The sequence below is a fragment of the Pleurodeles waltl genome, chromosome 11 (assembly GCF_031143425.1).
Source record: "Pleurodeles waltl isolate 20211129_DDA chromosome 11, aPleWal1.hap1.20221129, whole genome shotgun sequence".
Taxonomy (NCBI): Eukaryota; Metazoa; Chordata; class Amphibia; order Caudata; family Salamandridae; genus Pleurodeles; species Pleurodeles waltl.
Genome location: NC_090450.1, coordinates 823,947,730 through 823,973,549, shown reverse-complemented (window position 1 = coordinate 823,973,549; position 25,820 = coordinate 823,947,730). Strand labels below are relative to the sequence as shown.

At 45.4% G+C, this 25,820-nt stretch overlaps 1 protein-coding gene across 4 annotated transcripts in view; it reads left to right on the top strand.

Annotated features, from left to right (window-relative positions):
• The window catches only part of SMTN (smoothelin), a 777,537-nt gene that overhangs the window by 673,143 nt on the left and 78,574 nt on the right, over nt 1-25,820 (top strand). Inside the window, exon 20 of one of the 4 annotated variants that reach the window (XM_069214659.1) lies at nt 12,585-12,755. The exons of the other annotated variants lie outside the window; for them this stretch is intronic. Within the exon in view, the coding sequence (XP_069070760.1) occupies nt 12,585-12,729 (145 nt within the window). The 3' untranslated portion in view covers nt 12,730-12,755. The remainder of the gene's footprint in view (nt 1-12,584; nt 12,756-25,820) is intronic. 4 annotated transcript variants of the gene reach the window in all.

Here is a 25,820-nt window from a genome sequence, read left to right as displayed (position 1 = left end):
TGAAGAACTTCTTTCCTTGTCTGTCCCCGGCTTCAACATGAGGTTCAGTTGCTCAAGGCTGATTGCTTAAACCATGCCAAACCACATGACACATGGAGGTAAAAACAACTAAATCTTTGGCCGCTGCCACTGAAATATCTTTAGCCACAAGTGCCTAGCTTACTTACGTAGCATAATCCCATTACTCCCGTTCCCCCTCTCTCATCCCAGGCCGTACTATTGAGGAAACAAATATCTGAGAAACCCTATTGATATATATCTATTCAAGCAATAGCTGCAGATGAAGTAGAGAGAGAATGTGGAGTAAAATTGTGGGGCGAGGAAGGGGGGATCGGAGTAATTGGATTACTGGTAAGCAGTCCAAGTGTTACCTTCTGATCACCATCCTAGTCTCCATACTTTCTCAAGGGATTAACCAAGTGATCACTAAGCTTTAAACTCTCACCAAACAAAATGGGCATGCACAACAAACAGCGTGCCACACGCATGTGACTTTTTAGTGAACACTGCTCAACTGTCAATGTTGGGTGAAAGACGTGGTACTGGAACCCCACATCTAGCTGGTAATGGGCCATAAAAGTAGAGGACGATGTCCACATGGCTACCAAACAAATATTCTAAAGGAAAACATCTTGGGCCTCAGCCCAGGAAGCCGCCATTGCCTTTGTAAAGAAACCCTGCACCAGATCCAGCAAGCTCTGCCTTTGGAGACATATATCAACAAAATGGTAGATTTAACCCACCTATTCAGACGACCATCAGAAGACCAAAGCCCTTGACAAAAGAGCACAAAACGTCAGAGAGGTTATTACAGCACCTAAAGGTAGCATTATTATCCAGTTAAATGAACAGAGCCCTACACACTTCGATGGAATGCAATCTTTTTCTCGGTCACAGGGTTAGAGCAGAATGCAAGCAGCACAATCTCTGAGTCCTGATAAAAACGAGGGGCCAACTTTAATATAAACCATGGACCCAACCTAAGGACCATGCTTTCTGAACACACTTTGTAAGGTAGAGGACCTGATATATCAGTCACCAGAATTCCTCAAACCCCCTGCAAAAGTAATGGCAACCAAGAATAATGCTTTAATAGAGAGCAACCCAAAGGAAACCTCCTGCAAAGGCTCAATAGGAGCAGGAAGAACATAGCCACAACCAAGAGCAAATCCTAAGAAAGAGTCCCTCTTCCCCACCTCTGAAAAAGGCAGTTAGGATATTAAGAAACCTTCAAGAAACTGAGAAGCAAAAGAGTCCACCAACTATATACCATGGCAAGACTCCTGCAAGATCCTGATTGTCTCCCACTGGACAATCAAAGGGGCCAGTGACAAACCCCACACAAACCCATCCCGAAGGAACTGGAACAAGAAAACCAAATGACTCACCCAATGAACAACTCCTATTCCAGCACACCATTTCTAGCCCAAAGCCTATTGGTAACTGGTGGAAAACAAGCGAGAGGTCTGAGCTACACTGAACTGCCCCAGGTAGACCCAGGCATACCAGGCCTAGGCATTCAGCCACTGCACCAATAGATGCTTCTCCTACAGGGGCAGAGCCCAGAGTGGGGGTGACTGCAGAGGGGATTGAGACACTTGCAGTGTCTAGACTCCTGGGAATCAAGGTTTCTGGAGCCAGGAAAGGACAACCAGCAAAGCCCTCTGTTGCACCCGAAAGAGGCACATAAAAAACTAGAGAAATCTGAAAAAGAAATAAAGGCAAATGACACATCATCTGGCAATGGACAGGTCTGTGCATCGCCTTCACTCCCTCAGAAAGGTGCCAGAAACTGAACCTCAGGAATGAGGCATTCTCTGCGCTCACAAACAAGTTCACCACCGGAGACTTGGGCCTGCTGCAAATTTTGTGAAAGACAGACAAAGGGTGATAGTGGAATACTTGTGACAAGTGGCAATGGCATCTTGCATGTCCCAGTGAACTGCATGTTCTGAGTCAGTACCAGTCTAGACTTTGAGGCATTGATCAGGAACCCCAAGACATGTCTTGGAGGGTGTTAATCTTCAAATAAGTCACTGGAAGAATAATTCACCCCCTTCATGTTGATGGTCAGTCAGAACACCCTGCGATCTTTTTTGAGAACCAGGGAGATTACTGACTTGTCCACTGCTCCAAGCACCTAACATCTTCCCGCTGCAGCCATTCATGGAGCAACCACACTACTGTAATCAGGTGGAATAGAAGAACATTTGTTCTGATATCCCTGGTACACAGTTTTCAGAAGCTGTGCATTTCAGTCCAAGTCTCCTGTAGGCGAGCCCTCCCCAGGACTCACTGTCTGCTTCCCTGAGTAGTCAGGAATTATGAAAATGAATGGTGGGTGGACCCACATGGCCCCAAACCACTTTGAAGCAGGACTCCACTCCTTGGCCCTGAATTAGCTTGTTCCATCCCTGTGACTGGCCTGAAGAAGCGTGATATTGATGTTGATAGTGACCCTCCTTGGAAAATGATTTGGAAACCCTGCACTATTAGAACCTTTAATGAAAGGCAAAGCATACTTAGAATTGTTGAAAGACCTGTGAAGTAAGCCATGCAATTGTGGACCAAACAAGATAAACCCTGGAAAAGAAGTACCACCACCTAGTGGAGCCTGCCCACCTTTGAGGTCTAGGTCCATATTTGCCACTGATACCCACTCAAACTGCATCTCCCTGCAGCACCAGAAGCAGAGACAATCACCTTGAATTGAATCGAAAGGTACACGTTCAAAAACTGAACCTGGAGTTCTATCCTGACAAAAAGGTCAGCACAGTTTGCATCAGCTAGTGTAGCAGAGTAGAGAATCTTTAAGCAGATTCTTGGAAGCAAATGTAGACCATGTGTAGCTTTCGTGGCAAGGTTGAGTCCTAAATTAGTGCACCTCAATGTCTTCTTTTGTTGTCAATAGGATCGACGGGAAGTGGAGGAGCAGCCACAATGGGCAGCTTGGCATCCACAAGAACAGTATGAGGGAGATCAAGATTCTTCACTGGATACATTACTGATTGGGAACTTGGGAATGGCGTTTTTCTCCATCTTTTTCCTTTCCTGTAGATTGGCCTCCTTCACAATTAGAATCACGGACACCGACTAGGGAGCAGGCTGAAACAACTGAGAACACTTGGTTAAACTGGTACTGGGGACCTTCACCCCAGAGCATGACTTTCTCTCATATAGCCCAGAACCAGGGAAAATATCTTAAACCACCTAGGGAGTAAGGAAGAGTAGCGCATTCAGTCGCTCTGTATTCAGAGGACATCCAGGAAGTTGAAAAAGGCCATAGGGCAACCTACTAAGTCCTACCTGCTACCCCTCACTTAAGCCATGAGGTCAGCAAATGTTTCCACAATAATAGTTTGAATAAAGCCCTCAAAGTCCAGCCAAGGCACTATCTGCATAAGAGTACGCCTCCCCAGGAGAAGCAGACCAATTTTCTTTTATTGGCCATTTTCCGGTCCTTTACTGACAGCAGCACAGAATCCCTATGCAATAGGCAGGAGTCACTGCAAAACAGATAAGGATAAAATCCCCCATAATACACAAAGAAATGCAACCGAGGTCTTTCCTACTGAAAACTGATAAGCAATGACCCTGAACCTGAAGCACACTGCATATCCAGTACAGCATAGCCACTTCCTGATGGCCCCTAAATAACACTGTTGTCATTCACAGGGACCTCACCATGTAATAACTGTGCCCCTGCCAGGCAAGTAACAGAACTTGAGTTTGCCCCCATGCTGGGAACTGCACTATCTGTCCAGATCTCTAGCCAAGCAAGAGGCTTACATTGGATTCCAGAGAAGTACCTACTAAAATCCCCCTTATTAGACCACCATAGAGCAGCATACAGAGGTTCAGGGAAACACAGAGCCAAGACAGCCCAGCCAGTAGAACCCCACCCCGGACTGCAACAGTATTTCTTCTACGCATGTAGAATGGGAGAAGAACAAATGATTTGTGACATCTTAAGGACTTGTGGGACTCCAAGCAAGATAGGTTCCCCCCCCCTACCCCTGCACCCCCAACTCCACTGTTTGGAACAATTTGGAGTTTGATAGGCTGCATTGCATAAGGAGGAGAAAGCATGGCAGAGCCATATATTAACAATAGCCTGCTGTTGCTCTCTTTCCTGTGATGGCGAACAAACTGACTGCCTACAACCAAAAACAATATTTGCACCATAATAGAGATGTGTACGTGCTCACTAGCATAGGATTTGAATTGGGAAGCATGTCCTTTCAATACAAAATCCTGTGCCTAGACACATTCTTAAATATTCCACATCACCTGAGACCTGTAGCTTACTGAGTCAACTCAAATGTCTGTCAATGACTTGGGAAAGGAGGAGTAGAAGTTACATGTGTTTATAAAATCAATATGTATTTATCATTTATATTTGTATGTATATAGAGCAAACATTGCAAAGAAGCAATGGAACATTGCTCAATACATGGGAGACGATCCACATGATTGTATACCTTAAGTGGGGATTATTCAAATACTTTTTTAACATTCAGGCAGATAACTTATGTTATTTGCCCTGGATCACACAGTGTTTAGCCAAGCACTGAAGCCAGTCATTGAATCAGGGATTCGAACTTGGACCCCCATGTTTCAAGGTTGCCCGCTCTAGCCACTGGGCCACATCTCTTCTTCCTCATCAATGATGTTTTAACTCTTAAGATGGCGATGGTTGTTAGTTTAAATGTGCCTTCTATTATTTTATTAAGAATTAACTTGTTGGCCTTTAGATCAATTTCAGGTGGATCCTTAGAAAATGCAGAAGGTCTTGTCAGATGATTATGTGCATAATACATTTTTGACAAGAACTTGAGTAAAAATACCTTGCTTTAAATATGGTAAAACGTATTGCAACAGTATGTAAACATGCAGTTGGGTTCTGATACAGACTTCTAACTGCAAAGATTATTCCCCAGGCGTCAGAGTGGATCCTACTAATCTTGACAAGTACCTCTGTGCGCGGTAGGTTGCATCAATCGGCTCTGCGTCAGAAGTCATGTGCGCAATGCCCATATAGGTGCCACCCCGGTGTGATTAAATCAGTTCCTTTCTTTCCACACCAAAAGCGATGCATGAATGGGCGATGAAGCCAAAAGAAGGCTCCGTACTGATCCCTGTCTTGCTCCCAAGGGAGATCTCAAGGCCATTCCCATAGCCGATCATCTTCCCATCCCAAGTACTCGTCTTGTAAGTCGAAGAAGCACAAGAAGTCAAAGTGTTCTTCGGCAACACCTAGTAGCGCTGTACTTCTAGAACCCGCTCCTGAACTACACTTGCAGAATTGGTGTCCAAGTTCGATCCATGCTTTCCAGAGTTCCCTCGAGCTATACGACTCCTATCTAACTCAAGGAGTTTTACAATGCCATGCACTCCATCTCTGGACCTACGACTCCCTCTAGCACCTCCGAGCCACATGGAGCCAAGAAGCACCCTACTGGGTTACTGTTGAAGGGCTTGCCCTCGACGCTAGCTGAGCCCTCTGTAGCCGGCTCTGGATCCATACTGACACCAACTCTTGTGCCTCCACCTTTCCCAGTCCAGCTGGCGCAGTCAGCAGCCCCACTCAAAGAGGAACCTATTCTCCTCTCTGACTCAGAGATGGTGCCATCTCGACGCTGTTCAATATCAACACCTGCACCATCCATATCATACTCATCCAGACTTCCCACCCTTGGGCAGGCCCGCCTTTATGGTGTGAAGTGATGATGTAGGTTGTTACAGTCTCATGGAGAGTGACTCCTACCAGGATGAAAACTGGTATGAGGACATGGGGGATGCCAGTGGTCTGAACACCTCTCCAGACACTGGCCTGGCTTCTCCTCCAAACCTCACCAGAGAGGAAGGTGCATCCACTGCAACCATGATGCTTAGACCAGTGGAGGTTCTTGACCTGCAACTTCAACTGCAAGTTCAAGACCAATGTCTTGGCAGGTGCTTCAACGGGGGTGAGCTCTGCAGAGCCTCTGCTTCCTTTTAACGCAGCCCTCATAGGTCTCCTCTCTTAGGGCCTAGGACAAATCTTGCACAGGTGCACTAAATGATTGCCCAATGCCATCCCCGCTCCCCGAAGACCCGGACTTCCTATCACAGCATCCCTGTCCTGAGAGCCTGGTATTAAGGGCCTTGACAGCCAAGACAAACTCAAGCGCGTTCCCTACCATCCCGGTAAGTAGGAAATCCAAGAGACTGGATACTTTTTTTCCACCAGTTTGCCACTGCGGTCAGTAAATACTGCATGTCTCTTGGGATGATACTTCCCTGCCTTGTGGGATTTGGTCTCGTAGCTGCTGCCCATGCCTCTTGAGGAAGGCCTGGCCATCCAGAACCAGGCATTGGGTGCAGCGAAGTTCACCATTCGGTGTGGATTGGACACCACTAATTCCTTAGGCAGGATGATGGCTTCTACAGTGGAACTCCGCTGCCACTCCTTGTTGTAGTCCACTGGGTTTTTAGGAGATGTCCAGTTATACTTAATAGACATGCCTCTACCTTTGGTGAAGAGGGTGACATGGCGCCCAAGTGCTTCAAAGAGATATGAGTCACTACCAGATCCCTGGGCCTCTCCCTGGGCTCATGCCACCAGCAGCAGTCCTTTCGCCCTTCTTTAGCACGGTCGGGCTTCCATGGGCGTCCACATAACCCAACTCTTTCACCATGCGAGAAAACGTTCTGGTCCTTTTGTGGCTGGCGAAACAGATCCCATATAAGTTGAGTTGCCCACACTCATTGTACTGTCCACTCCCCCACCCCTCTAGCTGCTGCAGCTTCAAACCCTCTGTAGTGGGTTTTCTATGTAGCACTCCCATCCTGTTGGCGGAAGGATGAGATACCACCTATCCCAAATGGTAAGCAATATCTTCTGACAAGTGGCAGCTATATATTGTTCAGAAGGGTTTTGCCCTACCCTTCCTGGAGACTCCACCCCCTTGCCACCATCCCCCAAAAGCTGATGGAGCACAGTCTTTTTGCTCCATTGGGAAGTGCAGTCTCTGTTGACCAAAGGAGCCACTGAGATGAAGCCAGCATCAGACGTAGGGGGTGGTTACTATTCCTGCTACATTCTGGTCCCAAAGAAAACCCAGAGGCCTTTGTCCTGCACTAGATTTCTGCCCACTCAGCAATTTTCTATGGAAAGAGAAATTCAAGATGCTCACGCTGGTTCAGGTTCTGTCTGCCCTGGACCCCAGAGACTGGTTGGTAGCATTGGACCTCCAGGACACATATTTCCACATTCCTGCAGGTCCACAGACGTCACCTGCAGTTCACAGTAGTTCAAGAGAATTTCCAGTTCACTGTGCTCCCCTTTGGCCTCATTAGTGCCCCGTTTGTGTGTATGAAAGTGATGGCAGTGGTTGTGACACCCCTGCGGAGGTCAGGGGTCACAGGGGTCCACTTTCTTGATGACTGGCTGTTGAAGGTGGGCACCGCCACACTACGATGAACCTCCTGCACTTGCTGGATTCAATATCAACATGCCGAAGTCACACCAGACTAACTCTCAGACACTTCCTTTCATCTGAGCCATTCTGAACATTGTACAGTTCCATGGCTTACTGCCTGGAGCAGAGAGTTCAAGACTTTCAGGATATGATCCCAATGTTTTGACCTCTGTCCTGGATTTCATTGAGACTGACACTGTCGCTGCTGGGAACGATGACCTCCTGCATCCTGCTGTTGAAACACGCTCAATGGCAAATGTGGGCTCTACAATGGGATCTGAAGTCCCAATAGGCAAAACACAAGGTGAATCTCTCCAGCCTGGTCCAGATTTTGGGAGAGACTGTGAAAGATCTGCTGTGGTGGTTGACGAACTGCAGTTGGACCAGCAGCAGGCCCCCCCACCCCCCTCTATTCCCCACCCAGAACTCACAGTGGTGACCAATGCATCACCTCTAGGTTGGGGCTCCCATCTGGGAGAGGTGGAGATCAGATGACTCTGGTCTTAGGCAAAGCTCTAGCTGCACAAAAATCTCCTTGAGCTGAGGGTGTTTGTTTGGCATTAAAGCCTTCCTCCCATCCATCAAAGGAAGGTTGGTTCATGTGTTCGGGGACAACACCACTGCCATGTGGTATTGCAACAAACAAGCCAGAGTGGTGGAGTGGACCCTGTGCCAAGAGACCTTGTGCCTCTGAACTTGGCTGGAGTGACAAGACATCTTCCTAATCATGTAACCCCTAGCCGAATCTCTGATGCCGGGGCAAACTAACTCAGCAATCGATACCTTGCAGATCACGAATGGTGTCTATTTCTAAAGGTGGCACAAGGTCTATTCCGAGAATGGGGAGAACCTTGGTTCGATTTATTTGACACTGCAGAGAACACACAATGTCAACACTTTTATGCGCTGGAGTTTCCAATACGGCTGTCACTCGTGTTCCTGTTAGACTGGAATCTGTGACTCCTGTGTGCCTTTCTGTTGATACCGCTCCTGCCCCAAGTTCAGGACTGATTGGATCCAACTCATTGTAATGGTTATTGACTGGATAAGAAGGGCATGAGCATCTGTCGTCCGATCAGGCTGCTGCTCCGGAAGGATCTCCTGTCACAAAAGCCGGGCAGGGACCTGCACCTGAATCTGCATAAACACTACCTTCATGAGCGGAGATTGAGTGGCGGCAGTTAAATGCCTTTGATCTTCCTCTCAAGATCTGTGATGGCTTGGTGTTCCTCCCATCAGGTTGACCCACTTTCGGTCCCCTTGTCAGAAATGTATTTGTTTGTACTGTCATTAGCCAGCCAAGGGTACAGTTAAAGGTTATCTTTTAGCCATATTGCCTTTCTTACAGTTGCCTGATCAGCCCTTACTGTTCAAGTTACCGGTTTTGAGATGTTTACTTAAGGGTTTGCAATATTTCATTCATTCATCATGCCCCAGTGGGACCTTAATGTGGTCCTAATGTTTCTCATGGGCTTCCCATTCAAGCCCCTACATAGCTGTAAGCTAAGACTTCTGACTCTTAAGATGGTCTGCTTAGTGGCCATTAGATCAGCCAGGAGGGTCAGTGAGCTTCAAGCTCTTTCAGTTAACCCTCCATACACAAGCTTCTATCCAGAAAACTGGCTCTTCGGACTTGTGCCTTCTTCCTAGCGAATGTGATGATTCCTTTCCACATTGGCCAAAACGTCACGTTGCCAGCATTTTTCTCTCCACCTCATCCTTCTAAGGAAGAGTAGAGACAACCATCTGGATCCAAAAAGGGCTCTGCGCTTTTACATTGATTGTTCCAAAGACCATCAGGTGGATGATCAACTATTATTGGATTTGCAGTAGCAAAAAGGTCAAGACAGTGCAGAAGAGAACCATCTTTGTTGGATTGTACTCTGCATTAAAATCTGCTACACACTATCTAAAAAGCAGCCTTCAGAGGACTTGCGGGCTCAATTCCCTGGGCCAAGGCCGCTACTATTGCAGTGGCACCCAGGGTACCTGTTCTGGACATCTGCCCAGACGTTATGAGGGTTTCTCCTCCACATGTTTACAAGGCAGTACTGCTTGGATAGTCAGGTCCTCCAAGACAGGCATTTTGTCTGTTCAGTTCTCCAGGATATCCTGGTATTAGCCAGTTTGCAGACCTGGGTAAGTATTACTTGGGTATCTGTTCTAAGGTAAGGTAAGCTGTGATTAATGTTTCTATTAGAAGAGCATGTTAATTAAACCCCCAATCCAGCCCCATTCTGTAAACTAGGCTCGCTCTTCACCCTAACATCCTGTTCTGCACACTCATCAAATAATGATTCTGACACGACTCTACATTTTTGGTGGAGAAATATTCATGAAAGAATGAAAGAAACTGATGTCAGCACCAGTATGGACACCATGCACAACACTTCCGAGGCAGAGCCGATTGATGCCACCTACCGATACACAGAGGTACTGCTCAAGATTTTCCGGATATATTATGAAGCCTGTGGAATACTTTAAGGTGAGGAATCTGTCCATATATAGTCTCTATCAGAAAAAGCATTACTGAAGGTAAGTAATTCGTCCATTATGCAGTTGGCAGTGGCTCTTCGAAACTACTCACTCGCCTCAAAATTGCCATTTCTATTCCACATAAACGTCTTACTCTTAAAACACCTAATGTATGAGACTTGGGAGCAGTTAGGGGCAATAAACGGCAAGCACACTTCCCATTTGAAGTGCTAATTGCTTCCTGTTAAGTCATAATTTTTAAACTTTTTTCCGCACTTTTGGTAATCCATTCACTACTGATACTTGTCTCATTCTTGACTGTGAATATTTCTTAAGAGATAACGTCACCCTAACAATAGCATTAATTTTTTAATCTACATTGGGTAATATTTATTAGGTAACAAAGAATAGCAAAAAAATACATTGTGTATAAGAATTTGTCTTTGAGGCAGTTTGTTTCAGAGGCATGCTAGAGGTGACTCATTTTGAGATTCACTGGTAATAAACTTGACTGATCTAAGAGTAAGTCCATCTGTGGTTAAAACTGACCAGTGGTGTTCCCGGCACCTGGTTCACAAAATCATTGAGCACTACCACTACTATGGTGAGTTTACAAACCCCCTTCCTCATTACTTTTCTTTTGGACTCCTTATCCCTCCTTCTCGAGTATAACCCGTCAACCTCCAACCCCTTAATCCCAGTCAAGAAAATCTTGCTGTAAGCATGATTCGCTTACCTATGGTGTGGAAAGATTCAAACGCAATGCAGATTTGTAAAGAAAAAAAATATTTTTAGGCTGGTAGCAGCTATGGACAATGTATGATGCTCGAGCAGACATGAAGGAGCGGACTGACGGGCATCCAGCATACAAACAACAGTCAGCAGAGCTTCGAAGAAAGTCCTTCAACACCATTTTTGAAACAGTGCTGGAGGATCTGTTGGACAACACATTTCGATTAGACCCTCTTTCCCTCTTTCCTTCTACCTTTTTGTTTTTTCTTTCATGTGGTGTCTACTCGTCTTTATCTCAGTGTGGCACCAAACACCTGTCTCCCTCAAGAGGACCACCTATGCATTTTGACAGCCAAAGGAAACCTTTAAACGAGGGCAGAAGGACATGAACTCATAGGAAGTGACGAGCCTGATTTGCATCCAAACCCTCTGCATTGTCTCATTAAGGAATGCACAAAGGGACGAGGGATATTCGGGGTCCGATATGACATTCCTTTGTCAGCTGTCCTGACTGCGTATAAAGATCTCCTTTTTGTTGCGGGTCCTCTTGGTGGATAACAGGCAGCTGGTGCAACATCCAGGCTCTCTCTGCTTTGCTTGGGGTACACTGAGGTGTCACTGTGGTTTGCTAACTTTTAATGAATCAAAATAAACTTCGGCCACGGTACTGAATTTCACATCACTCCTTCCCGAAACCAGTGCTTTGTGTGTCAGCCAAAGAACTGAAAATGGGTAAGAGCTGTTGCATCTTATATACTGCACATGTACTGAAATGAAGGTGAGGAGTCTTCATCTCTAACATATTGATGCAGATATATAGAGATACGCAGTCCCCTATAAATGCTTATTTATAGAGGGAAAATTCACTTATTTTGATACAGATCCGCAGGGGTGATCCGTCACTCTTGTATATTAATTCACATGTGCAAGGGCAATCCATCATTCACTGTATATTGGTCTAGAAGAAAAAGGATCTAATGACCTCACTCTATTGGTGCAGATATACTGTATAGGGATGATTCACCACCCCTACATATTGACGCAGTTATGTGGGGAAAAGCCACAGATATGCATATCGATGGATATAATTACATTATTATATAGGGGCGATTTACCCCCTTTGTATGAGGTTGGTCTGTCACTGGTGAGTATTCACTTAGGAATATGAGGATATATAATCATCCCTATATAGTGACGTAGATATATAGGTGTGGCTCATCACCCTTCACTGCATGTTAATTAAAATATATAGGGCACGATCAATCATCCCTGTATATTAATACAAATATAGTGGGCAAGCTCATTATCCCATATATACTGATGCAGATATATAGGAATAAGCCATCACATCTATATATTGATGCATATATATAGGATGGAGATTGTTCCACCTATATATTACGCGAGATACTCTAGAAGGTAGAGATACACCCTATATATAGCTATATTAACTCAGATTTCGTACAAATCTGTGTTTGGTTCACTTTTTTGATCACTGTTTTTCTAACTCCCTTCACTGTGTTGCTAGACCATTGTTTCTTTTTCTTACCTAGTTTGCGATGATCTCCACCTGCGTCCTGTGATCTTGCACACCCTCACAAGTCACTTACCTCCACTGTGTTTGTCTGGTGCAGGCTGCCGATAGACTGCACATTGCTCCTGAATGTTCTCACTTGACTGCATTGTTTTAGGTATTTGGTTAAGCATCACTCTTTTGTGCACCAGTAGAATAACGCGCATTTGCACGATTACCAAAAGCATGCTTTTTGTCAATGTTTTGGCACTGGGAGAATGTGAATAGGATTGATGTTTTTCTCTCTTGTTTTTCTCTCTTTCTCTCTCTCTCTTTCTCTGACTGGGCTGTGTTCATCTGCTCCTTCCCTTATTCCTTCTCCTCCCCTCCCACACCCATAGGAAGCATGCTGAGTGTCCCCAGTTGCTGGATGTCGACGACATGGTCCGGATGAGAGAGCCGGATTGGAAGTGTGTTTACACGTACATCCAGGAGTTCTATCGCTGTCTGGTACAGAAGGGACTGGTAAAAACCAAACAGTCGTAGATCTATGTACACAGACAAACCTAATGGTGAGAACCTGCTCCTCCCCTCATTATAATTGCAGAATTCATCTAAGACTGCCGTTTCCGGCTTGTTGTCAATTGCATGCAAAAGCTTTGCTTCTTATCCTGTTGTAACCAGAGAGACCGAGTTTAATTCCCTAGGTCACGTTCTGTGTAGCATGTGCGAAGATGTGATTCACACAACGTTTGAAGCATATCTGATGATTTATCTTGCATGCTTAGTAGGTTTATATGAAAATGCTTCAAAGTTATATCAACTTCGATAGATATCATACGTTTACTTTTATGTCACCTCTTATGTCACCTCTTTGATTGTCCCCAGTTCTGAGGACACAGAATAACTATTTAAAAAATACGGCCTGAAAGAAATGGCTAAAAAAGCGGCATTTACATGATAAAATAGTGCCCACCTTTAACCTTCCGTGGCCTTTAGTGATCATCCTTAAATCAAGCAGACGCTGTTGGCATATCATTTATAATGCAGGAGTGCACTTTTCAGTTATTACAGCCAAGCTATTTAAATAATCTTTTAAGACAAGTCTGTGGCGATTTTAACATGATTGTTGAAACCAGTGGCCGCTGACTCAGAGATGGCCATCAGTCACGTGTTTTGCAATGTTTGAGTTTCATCACTGTCATAATGATGACGTGCTTACGAACTGATGATTTAGCCTAGTGTAATGAGTAAAAGACTATTTGCAAGTTTGCGACTAGCCCCGTACAAGCAGAAACACTTTTGTAACTGTTCGACATGAGACAAACCGGTACGTGATTGGAAGAGTCACATTTCCAAGTGGCACTACTTTTAGAAGGACGACATTGGTTTGGTTATTGCAACCACTGAAGCTATAAAGCTTAAGTTCCCCTACTCAACTTGTGCACACTCACATATTCGAGGGTGAACATCAAAGCTAGAGAGCCATGTGGGTTGGGAGGCAGTGCATGGCCGATGTGCAGGTTATCAAGGGAAACCTCACTTTTTTATTTTTTTATTTTTCAGGCACATTTCCCATAGAAAAGAGATCAAAAGCAGAAACCGATCAAATATGTCTTTAAATTTTTTTAAAGAACCAACAGAGTAGTACATATTTTTTTTCTTTTGCCCATTTGAAGAATTGTTGATGTAATGATTTGTGTGCAAAAGAGGCTAATGATTTTCATTATTACAGCTTAGGAAGATAAGTTAATTCATCATTTGCAGACAGGAACTATTAAAGCCGTTTCAGTCATGATGGTATGATTTTGATCTCATATAGCAACAAAGAGTGGTAAGTTATCATTTAATCCCAGTTAAATTCCACATGTTGGGAATGTTTTCCTCACCTTGAACAGAAGTGCACAGTGAAACGTTACCTGCCTCTACCTGCTTTCCATTTTTAGTGTCTGCTGGCGCAGTCATTAGACAGCAGGTACACATTACAAGGGTATGTGATGGTGAGGGAAAGGAAGTCAAGAGACAAATTAATGCATCCTTTCAAGCCACTTCTAGCCACTACTTCAATAACATTGAGACGTTAAGGCAAAGAGTGCCTATTGTGGTGCGTAAATCTATAATATTAAACGTTAGTGTAATAGTAGGAAAATGTAATTTGTAGAAGATGTACTTAGGCTAATTGAACAATGACGAACTGGGCAACTTGGGAGTAGAATTTTATCTCATTTGTTTGACAATCCCTGACACATTGTTTGCCACTCAAAGTCCTGCCTGCCTTCATTGGATGGACTTCAGAAACACAGTTGCAAAGATGCTTACTCTTTACTTACTGACAGACTTTTTTTTCTGAGGAAACAAGTGGCCTGCGGCCCAGTCAAGCATTTCTGTCCAAATGAAACATTGCCTTCAGTCAACTGCCAGGGTGATGGAAAACAAGTTACGTTCATTTATGTGGTCAGTGTAGTTTTGTTAGACTTGTTAACACCAACTCAGCCACACAGGAATTTCACTACTGTCATGTATTTTTGAGAATGTTGATTCCTTCCTCCCATTCACCTGTCCCTATTGCCTGGTTATTTCCCCACTCGGGGATTTTCATTAAAAGTCATAAGGAGTGAATACTGCCTATGCACGGGATTCACAAGCACTCTTTTAGAAAGCACAGATGAAAGAAAAATATACTCTTTTATTGTGGGAAAAAAAACAATTATTTTTGAGAGCAATAAAAGTTTTAGGAAAACATATAAGCCACTTTTTTCATAAACACATTTTATTGATTTTTGAAGTGAAGCACAATAACAAAAATGTAAAAGAGAAATAATTCCCAGTCATTACCGCACCTCCCCACCCAAGTCCCCTATAGCTCACGGGGAAGCCAATCACTGTGCAGACGCAGCCTCCGGAGCAATTATCAAGCCATAATACTCCCACCATTTGCCCCAGATTTTATGGAACTTTCGAGGACACCCTCTAACAATGTACTTTGCTTTCTCCTTTTTGGCGCACCGGTCCATACTGGATCTCCACACCGCCAACCTCTGGGGCTGGGGCAATTTACATTTGTTGCTATGTCTCAATTGGCTACCAATGTTGCTTGACCTACCAGCATTCTATCTCCCTTTACACCCCAAACTCATCCATAAGACCAAGAAGAGACACTTGTGTCGTCAGGGTAATGGCCTATCTTTAGGATTCTAGTTAGGGACCGCCAATCTGTCTCCAGTAATTTGTGATCACAGAGCACAGCCATATCATATGAAAGAAATCGTCCCCTGGGAAGGAGCAACGGGCACAGTTGGGCTAGGGGAGAATGCCTCCGTGTCAGAGCTTTTGTGGCATCATGTAGGTTAATTGTAGGTACTGTATCTGGATCATCCTCAGCCGTGCTGAAATAGCAAGTATCGGGGGCGGGGGGCTTGCACGCCTCTGGTCATTCTATGTCCACCAGGCCTCCCATCCATTGCTCCCATCTACCCCAGAGCTGGTCTGGTGCCTCGGGGACGTTACAGACTAAAGAGCAGTAGTGCTGGGAGACCCCTCCCCAGCCCAGGGCACCCATCAGCAATTTTGCTTCCCGGGGACTAAACTCGGTAAGTCAATTAAGTGTGCTTGACAAGGCCCAAGTGCATGTCTCAGCTGCAAATACTTATCAAATTGGGTGTGGGAGAGTCTAAAGTGGGCCTGTAGGTCATGACAGGAGTACATGTGGGAGCTCCACTAGTGCTGCATTTGGGCATTAAACCACATTGGTCTGGGTGGACCAGAGTTTCAAGGGCCTGCTGCAGCCCATTCGCCCAGATCTTGGCATAGATTCTGATATATCTGTATTAATCATGGAAATGCAGTGGAAAAAAGGCAGAGCTGGTCGCCGGGTGGTCCGATTTAGGGATGACCATGATAGTTGCTAATTCAAGATCTGGAGGAAAATAACTCTCTTCCCCTCCCCCTCCTTGTACAATTGCAGTAGATGCGGAGCAAAAACATCTCGGAGTTTAGAGTAATATTCAAGGGGGGAAAGCATCCGGGCTGTGGGTCTTCCCTTTTCAGATCTCGAATTACATCAAGTACTTCACCCTCAGCAGTGGGATAATCGAGACCTGCTCGTTGGGCCTCAGTGAGAGAAGGGAGGGGGACTTCAGACAATAGAGGATTCACAAGTTTGCCGACCGGTCTCAATCACCAGGGAAATAAAGTTGTTCATAATAGTTCGCAAATACACCTGCGATCTCTTCTGGGGTGTGAACTTCTTTCCCCATCGAGTCATCAATAGAAGGGATTAGCCAGGACTGATGCTCCTGGTAGTCAACCTGTATAGGAGCTTACCACTTTTAACACTGCTCATTTACCTGTTGAATGGACGCACACCAGTATTGATGGGCCTCGTGAAACACGAGTTGACGCTGGGAAGCCCTGTAAATTTTAACTACTGGCTGAGGTATTTGGTTGCTTTTGCCACCATTGCTGACTCCAGTCAAAGTACACAGGACTTAAGCTCCATCATGCAACGGTATCTGTCTAGGTCTGTGTGTTTGAGGTTCGTTTTGGCCATCCCCGGATCAAAGCTTGCTCGCTCAGGAAAGAGTGCCCACCACTGGGATCGTCCCTTCAATAATTTCAAAGTAGAAGCACAGTTCTTCAACAAGTGGTCGAGGTACTGATCTGTGAGGAACCAGGCGTTAAGATGCCACACTGGTCTTCGAAAGTGCCCTGGGGCCCCTACCCAAAGCCACAGGGGGGAATGGTCCAACATCTCACAAGAAGGATGTTAGCAGCCAATGTGGTTGTCCTACTGAAACCTGAGTGAAGAACTTGGTCATACCCAAATCTGCGTAAGAAGAGGCAAAGAGAGCCCACAAGATGGGTCTCCTGCAAGAGTGCAGTGCCTGGCTGGTGATGCTTGAGGAATCTGAGGACCGCCGTGCATTTTATACAGTATAGAAGGCAGCTGACATTCCATGAGTTCAAACCGAATTCAGCCTTGAGGCATGCGGGTCAATAAGGTAGAGGTGGGTTTACTACTGTGGTAGGCAGCACAAGGTGTGTGTGGAAGCAATCTCAACCAACCGTCAGACAGCAAAGGGAATGTAAAACTGAAAAACACCCCCAACAGAAACAACCCGCCACCCCACACTTCCACCCCAGTAGCGACTGTCGCCCAGTATCCCTCAACAGAGTAACTAGAACGCATAATGGTGTATTTGAGATGGACATTCTCCCATATACAGTTCTTTGCTAATAATACAACACACCCTGGGTCAAGGACCAGGACCCGAGTTCAACAACAATCTGGTTTCTATGGCAGACTCAATCCGGATTCTTCCTATTCAGTAGTGTCAGCTCCCAAGCTCCCTGAGGCCCCATCCAGTATAAGACCAGCCATTCTGGGGACAGCCAGAATCCGTGTCCGAGGCCTTAGGGGAATGTCTCCATCTTTCCTGCCCCCCTGAATTTAGGTCAGCAGCCCTTATGGGTCCAGACAGCAGTGGAGGGCAGTGATTCATGTCCCCCTTCAGTGTTCAGGTTTGGATGTCAAGGGCCTGCTTCTATGCCGCCGATTCCTCCTCCAGGGTTTCAAAAAAGTAACAGCAAGACCCATGGATTACCTTCAACTGTGCCAGGAAGAGCAACATATACCGAAGGGACATCGCCCTAAGCTGCTTCTTGATGGCATCAAAGGATTTGTGCTGCCTCTGAGTGAACTTTGTGTAGTCCGAGAAAATCATGATGAGTGCCGACTGGAAGTGAAATTTGCTGTGAGTACGTGCTTGCTGCAGGATGGCAACCCAAACATGGGAATTCTGAATTTTGGCTATGACAGGGAATAGTGGTGCTCCTGGAAAAGGTTGTTGCACCAGAATCTGGAGGGCTAATTCCACCAAGAACCATGGGGATAAAGCCCCCTCCGGGACCAAGGATTTGATCCAGTTTTTGAGGAAGGAATCTGGGTGTGGAGTTTCAACTCCCTCCGGAAATCCCACAAAACACAGGTTACTGCGTCAAGAGTGATTTTCTGAATCTTCTGCTCTGGATTCCATGGTACGAACAGTGGAGAGTAGTTCATTCACTTTTGTCTTGAGGTCTGTCAAGTTGTCTTCAAGGATGGACGCTATTCCCACACTGCGATCCTCCCCGCCACATTGCGGAGGTCCTGACAGAGGAGGCCTACATCAGTTGTTGCCTCACAAATCTTCGTTTCAAAGGCTTTGAACCCCAAAGCTGCAAGATTTGAGCCACATCTGTGGCAACTGGGGGTTGTTGACCCTGGTTGCCGGCCATCTGCTGTCTTGTCAAGTCAAAGGGGCAAGTAGTGAATTCATCTATTTTAGATTGAGCCTCTACCAGTGGAACTCTTTTCTTCCTCACAGTGCTGCAGAAGGGATGGGTCAATGCGACCTACTCTATCGAGGACAGGGGGTAAGGGATAGGCCACAGCAGGACTAGATTACATGAACCTCAACAGTTTTATTGCTCCTTCCCACAATCTTTGGCCCCCAAGGTTCTAAGAAGAAGCCAGAGGCCATGAGTATTGGCCTGCTTGGCCCGGAGGTCCAGGAGAGGCAGCACAAGCAGCCAAGGCAGCGACCATTAGTCACAGTGTGACCCCTCCGAGGGCCTTAGCTCAAAGTTTATTTAGGGGGCTCTTCTCAAGCCCCCCCCCCTCCGAGGCTGCCCCATAGCAGTAGGCCGCACCGTTGATGGGCCCCCCCTACAGGCCCAATGGGACAGCAGGCACTAGCTTCCCGGACTGCTTACCTCAAATCCCCAATGGAGGCAGCACAAGCACCAGATGGGGTGGAGGAGGGGGAAGTCAGCAGTCACAGTACAGTGAGGGTGCAGATGTAGCTATTAGTTCAGCATCCCGACAGGAGAAGGTCTTCCTGACGTCCCTTTCGAGAGCATGGTTGTAGGCAATTGTAGGCTTATGGCCTTGGGGTGGCAAATCAAGCCCTCAGCCTGTCCAGGGCTTTGGCCCAGCCTGTACATAACTCCAGGGGCCCGTCTAAGGATGAGTCCCAGCCTCTCTCACATGCTCGGGTTTCTGCACCCCCAACACATTGAAAGGCAGCCCTAGCCTGCCGCAGGATCTGCACAAATGTAAGCCCGATCAGAGAAAATAGGATAGAGGTGGGATGGCAAGCCTCAAAGTCCAGTTTATGGTTTGCAGGCTGCAGACAGCGCCCATAGCCCTCAATCACACAGCCAGTCCAAGGCCCAAGCAGGGGCCAGCCAGCACCGCACAGCGGGAAACTTGGGGGCTCATGGCTCTGTGTTGAGGAGGAGCAAGTTGAGGACAAAACGGCAGTGTTGAAGACTTTCTCAATGTCAAAGAGACTTAGACATTGAGGGACTCATCTCATAGCAGATCTTCACATCTGACTGGGGCCACAATTAAAAAAGGAGAATATTTCAGTGGTCCCCAGATTTTGACTACTCAAGGGTTCCGTTCCATCTAGGAAAGTCTTGCAAACATTTACTTAGTCACCTGTCTCAGAGCAGACACCTGAGAATGCAGTCTCTAAGGATTTCATCTAGTACCATCAGAACCAGCAATACTGCAGGTGTCACCTTAGCCTACGCGACTATCTTCGCCGGCCCTGCCTCCTCCAAAGTCCATCTGCCACCTGCTTAGTTCCTGGCATAAACGAGACCTTCTAGAGCAAGCCCTAGATCGAGAAGAAAGTATTCTAGAAGTAGAAGTCATCTTTCTTATTGTCAGACTCCTTCACATCATCAGTCTAGATACTACACTAGATTACTTGTTAGCCAAGGTCAAAACGTAAGTCCAGAGCTTCATGACACTCAAGGTCTTCTCATTGCTTTAATTCTACTACTTGTTCATCAGTTTATCACTACTCTCCAATGGGTTTACTGTCAGCCAGGGTTTCCCCTATTAACAACATTTCTACCATCAACAACGTTTTTGGTGAGAGGTGAACAGACTTCCAATACCAATTCCAGAGGTACAACCTAAGTCTTCAGTCATCTTTGAGGCCCTACATAAAATTCCTTCATCTTCTGCTCGGCCTTTGCTGTTGTTGGTTCCAGGACTTCTTGAACCTGCAATGGAGTTGTTCCTAACTCCAACTTCAGCCAAGTCTGATTGTTCATAGAAGGACGTACACGCTTCCATATCAAGACCCTCTCTTCCTGCATGCAGATCATCTTTCTGACTCTGTGGCGGCAGCAGATAGAAAGTGCCTTCCTACGTGGCCAACCTCCACATTGCCTCTTGAGAAGTAAAGTGACAAGACAGATTCAGTTAGCAAGAAGTTCTACAGTGCAGCTGCCACTGCTGTGAGAACAGTCTGTGCCACTTCTCTTCATGAACAGTATGATAGGCCTCTGTGAGAGATTCTTGAGAGATTTCAAGGCAAGTTACTTAGAAAGGACAGACAGGATTTCTCTGAAGTGTTCTAAAAGGGTATTATGGGATCTACCCAGGTGATTAGAGCGGCTGCAGATGACCTAGATGCACATGGCTATTGTCATGGTCAGGCTATTCACCTATCTTCATGGCTCTGATTCACAGGTTTGAGGCAGGAGGCTCAAGAAAGATTTTTATTTCTTCTTTTCTATGGAATGTTCTTGTTTGGGGCTCGTGAGGGTGAAGAAATGCAACACATGAAAGCTGAGGTGGAGACTGTAAAAGCAGTTAGCTTGGAGTGTCTTAGAGAAGTGTAAAGGTTACAAAAGACATTTCTTTAACCGTTATCACAGATGGTTCCTACATAGCAGGTTCCAAGCAGTACCATCAGCAAGAACATCAGAAAACCTTTCAGCCGTGAAAAGTTACGAAAGGAAGAGGAGGCCAATAAACAGCTGCGGCAAGAAAGCCATCCAAACAGTGACTCACCTCTTCTGTTAACCACTCCAGTAGTGGGAAGCATCAGCAATCATATGGTAGAGTGGAAACACATGACCGATGGATGATTAATATAAAAATGGTGCTAAAGTTTTATATGGGTAAAATTAATTAAATAAACTATGGGTTGTGGCACACTGGTCGGTCATGAGCCAATTTTTGGTGGGTCGTGAAGTCCTGACTTTGTCCTTTTCAATCATTGTGCAGCACATTCGCCACTGACATACTTCCTCATCTTCACATCTCCCCATCTTTGACGAGGTCATTCCCACAATACGATTCGTATCATGAGAATGTTCTTTTTGAATATGGGGAGATGTGAAGATGTGGAAATATGCCAGTGGATAATCTGCTGTAACATGATTTAAATGAGACAATGTCGAGAACACATACATCACTGGAAACTCAAGTGCACTCATCCACTAGTGTGGTGTTGCACTTCCTTTATGAACAAAGCATTGTGACCATTAGGACTGGGGAGGATTGAGTTATAAACAAAGCACAATCTTTAAAAGTGACTGACTTTGACTCAACCCTGTTAACCTTCCAGTAGGACTGGCCTACAAGTAATTACATTAAATAGTCTATGTATCCTGTCAGGAGGCTCTAAATCTCTTGACATCAGGGCATATCCCTGGTGGTTTAACACGTGACAGGTACTCCGAAAGCCAGGGCAGACAAACTGAGCTGAAGATGTTTAGCTGGACACAAATGGCATCTCCTTCCGAAAGTGGTTCATGGTTTCAGCAGAGGGGAAAGCCTTGGGGAAATCTGTTTGCCGCGACTGAGAATTTGCAATGTCAGCAGTTTTGCACCGTGGAGTTTCCAAGGCGGCACTCGCTGAGAGACACTTTCATCTTGAGTGCAGCTCAGTCCTCTTGTACGCCTTTCCACCCATACCACTCCTACACATAGTTCTCAAGAAGATCAAGAACAACCGGGCCCAAGTTATTCTTGTGGCACTGGATTGGGCACGAAGAGTCTGGTATCTAAGCTGCTCAGCATGGCCATTTATCCTCCGACCAGACTGCCCCTTCTGAAGGATTCTCTGTCGAAGCAAAGGGAGGGGTTCTCCACCCGAACCTGCCCAGTCTTCACCTTCTCACATGGAGATTGAGCGGAGGCAGTTGTCAGCTTTTGATCTCCCTCCCTAAGTCTGTGATGTCATCTTGGCAGCCAGGGGAACCTCCACTAAGAGAGTATATGCCTGCCGATAGAAGAAATTTGTGGCATGATGTGCAGAAAAACAAGTTGATCCACTTTCTTTCCCAATCATGCCCGCCCCTCCCCCCTTGTTCTCCTTTTCATACTGTTTGTTGCCCAGCAGGGCTCTGCACTGGGCACTCTCAAGAGGTATCTTTCTGCTATCTCTTCTTTTTTGCTGTTGCCTGCTCAGCCATCCCTCTTCAAGTCCTCTATTGTGAATAGGTTTCTAAAGGGTCTTTTACATCTCTTTCCCCCTTCCCCATATATCATGCCTTGGTTGTGGCAATTACATCTGCCCTAAGAGTGAGTGAACTTCAGGCATTGCCATCCAAGCCTCCTTACCTCGCTGTCTAACCTAACAAGCTAGTGCTTCACACAAAAGCCACCTTTCTTCTGAAAGTGGTCACTCAATTTCACATTGCCTACTTTTTATGCTGTTCCACATCCCTCTAAAGAAGGGGAGAAATTCCACCGTCTGGACCCAAAAATAGCATTGATATTCTACCTTGAATCAACAAAAGAGTTGTGTTTGGACACCCAACTCTTTTTGGGGTATGTTGGAGTGAAGAAAGGTCAGGCCGTGCAGAAGTTGACCATCTCCAGATGGGTCGTACTCTGCAGTAAGATAGGCTACTCAGTGGCCAAAAAGCAACCCCAAGAGGCCTTGCGAGCTCATTCTACCAGAGCTAAGGCTGCGACCACTGCGTTAGCATGCACAATTCTGGTCCTGGATATCTGCCAAGCAGCAATGTGGGCTTATTGCACATGTTCACAAAGCACTATTGCCTGGACAGTCCGGTCCGTAGGGTTGGGCACTTAGCCCGTTCAGTCCTGCAGGAATTTCTTGTTGGAAACTGGTCCGCCGACCCACCTCTGGGAATGGTATTGCTTGGGTAACGATTCTAAGGTAAGGAATCTGCATCTAGAAGTCTCTAACAGACGAACAAGGTACTTACCTTCGGTAATGCCTTATCTGGTAGAGGCTATATTTACCTGCAGATTCCTTACTGACCCACCCATCAACCCCACTCTGTGAATGGATTTCTGGGGACAGGTCTCTTCCTTTTCAGGGCCCTAGTTTTCCACACAAGTGGTCAGTGTTCTTTATGTCTCCGTGCTTCTGGCATGGAAAGCCTTAAAAAGAAACTGACATCAGTGCGCCTATATAGGAGCCACGGATGTCATTTCTGGCGTGGCTGGCGCCGCACAGAGCCAATCGGCACCACCTACCGGCGCTCAGGGGTACTGCTTGCAAAAAATGTTCCAGATCCAGTCTGACACCTGGGGAAATTCTAAGGTAAGGAGTCTGCAGCTAGATATAGGACCCGATTTAAAGTTTGGTGGATGGGGTTAATTAGTCACAAATGTGACGGATATCCCATCCACTGTATTGTGATTCCATAATAGCCTATGGAAATTGTAATACGGCGGACGGGATCTCTGTCACGTTTGTGACGGAGTAACCCTATCCGCCAAACTCTGTATCAGGCCCATAGTCTTTACTTGATACGTCGTTACCAAAGATAGGTGACATGTTTGTCAAAGCAGCAAATGTAAAGGTGAGGCCTCCGGTTGTTTAATACGAGCAGTATACCCAACGGTGAATATAATTATTTTAATTAGCTCATAAAAGTGAGTTCAGCAGTTTGTACTTTTGAGAGCTGGCGGAGGAGGTGCACTGGATGTGCACGAGACCCAACTACAGAGCTAACTGGGTGTTGGTACTGCTGACACAGTGAGCATGTTTGTGGTTCTTCAGTAGCAGCATGTCTTTCCTGGTTATATTCTTCAGGTTTTTCTTCCTAATATTCAGCCTATTAGCTGTTCTCTTTTTGGGGATGACGTTGGATACAAATTAGAATACATTATCATCTGGTGTATAAACAATTTAGTGCTTAGTGGTTTTACAGTTCTCATGGGATACAGATTTTTGCGTCCAACAATCAAGAAAGATCTGTCTGAGTGACTATCCCTGGTATGTTTTTTGAGATGCACCTTCAGCAGTGCCCTTAATCTTCAGAACATCCACATCCCCACATTTGTCCGGTTCCTCTCCCTAGGGCCAATCAATTATGCAAAACAGAAATCATCTAGAATGGTTAATGCAAGAAGTTATGCAAATGTTAATAGTTGGTTCCTTGAAAGATCCACCTACTCTTAGGTAACTGAAATAAGTGCCTAGGAATCAAAAAAGTTAAACATAATAGCTTTAGACGACATGCCTCATTTTAGTTTTCAGACTGTTCCAGAATGCATACATTTCAACTGGTCTATGATTGAAATCTAACATGAAATCTAATATTTTTAATTCAGCGAAGCTTGATGTGCGACTTATCTGTCTCAGATCTATTTGTGGCGCTTTGTGTGTTTGAGATATGGCTATTGATGTTAGTTTCACCTTAATTGTTACGTGTTAATTTAAACAGTGTGTGTAGTGTAACCCATAGAAAAATATTTTGCTGTGTTTGAGAGAGATTGTAAAGTGGTGTTTGCGGTTCTCAAGAATACAAATGTTTGACTCCAACATTTAATAAAGAAAACTGGCAATGAAACAAAGTAATAGCGACCTGATATTGCATCGTATGGCCTGTACATTCTTTGCGGGGTAGATGTGAGAGATTCAGTTCCATATATTTTTTAGATAATTTGGACATTATGCAGCATTGGACTTTTTATATATTAGGCTATAAGCATTTTGAACAGAGCCAACCTCCATTGTTCTAGCTTATTAGTGCATTGTTTACCTTGGTACTGTTTTGTGAGGACTTAGGAATTGTACTGGAAGAATGGGCGCTTGCCGGTGTCTGTTGTTGGTGTTTGGTTGTACTGGTTAGTAGGGAGTTTGTACACTGTTTAGTTTAGAATCGGATTGTGCGGGTTGCTATGAAAGTAAAGTGACTTTGATCTAGGAAGATTTTAAGGTGTTTCATGTCTTTTTGGTGGATGTACCAAAAGACTTTTTATTTTTCTGCATTTCTCTAGTTTGGAGGGGTATCAACCGTCCTTCCATTTGCCAGAGCGTAATGCTTTTTATACTAGTAACAGAAGCAAGGGTGAGATCTCTTAGTATGTGCATATCAGTTTGTTTTATGTTTATGCTCATTTATTCTTATTTCCAGGGTGTTTCAGTGGTTAATGGCAATGCTAATGTTTTACCGTGCTTCGGAGCAGTGTTTTATTGGTGGCAGGGGTTTCTGTCTAGTGTGTGCTGTTTGAACATGATCATTTGTAGGTGAGATAGGAATGTGGCACAAGGCATTATTTCTTGCTATAACGTTTTGCTGGATGTCCGATGAAAACCCAAATAAGAATTGTGTGAGGTGTGTTGGTTGCTCGTGTTAAGGGTGGTCGATAATGTATTGGATGTCGGCTGTGTGCTGGTTTTGGATTTGAATGGTGAGAACGTTGAGTTTGAAACTAGTTATTCTTCAAAACCAGAGTGGCTTTTATAAGTTAGTGTGGTATTGCGTGGTGCATTCTGACAGTAAGTTGTCTGTCTTTGTTCTCTAGCACTGGATGTTTCCCTCTCTCCCTCCCTCCAAGGATCCTTCAACGATCAAATCTATAT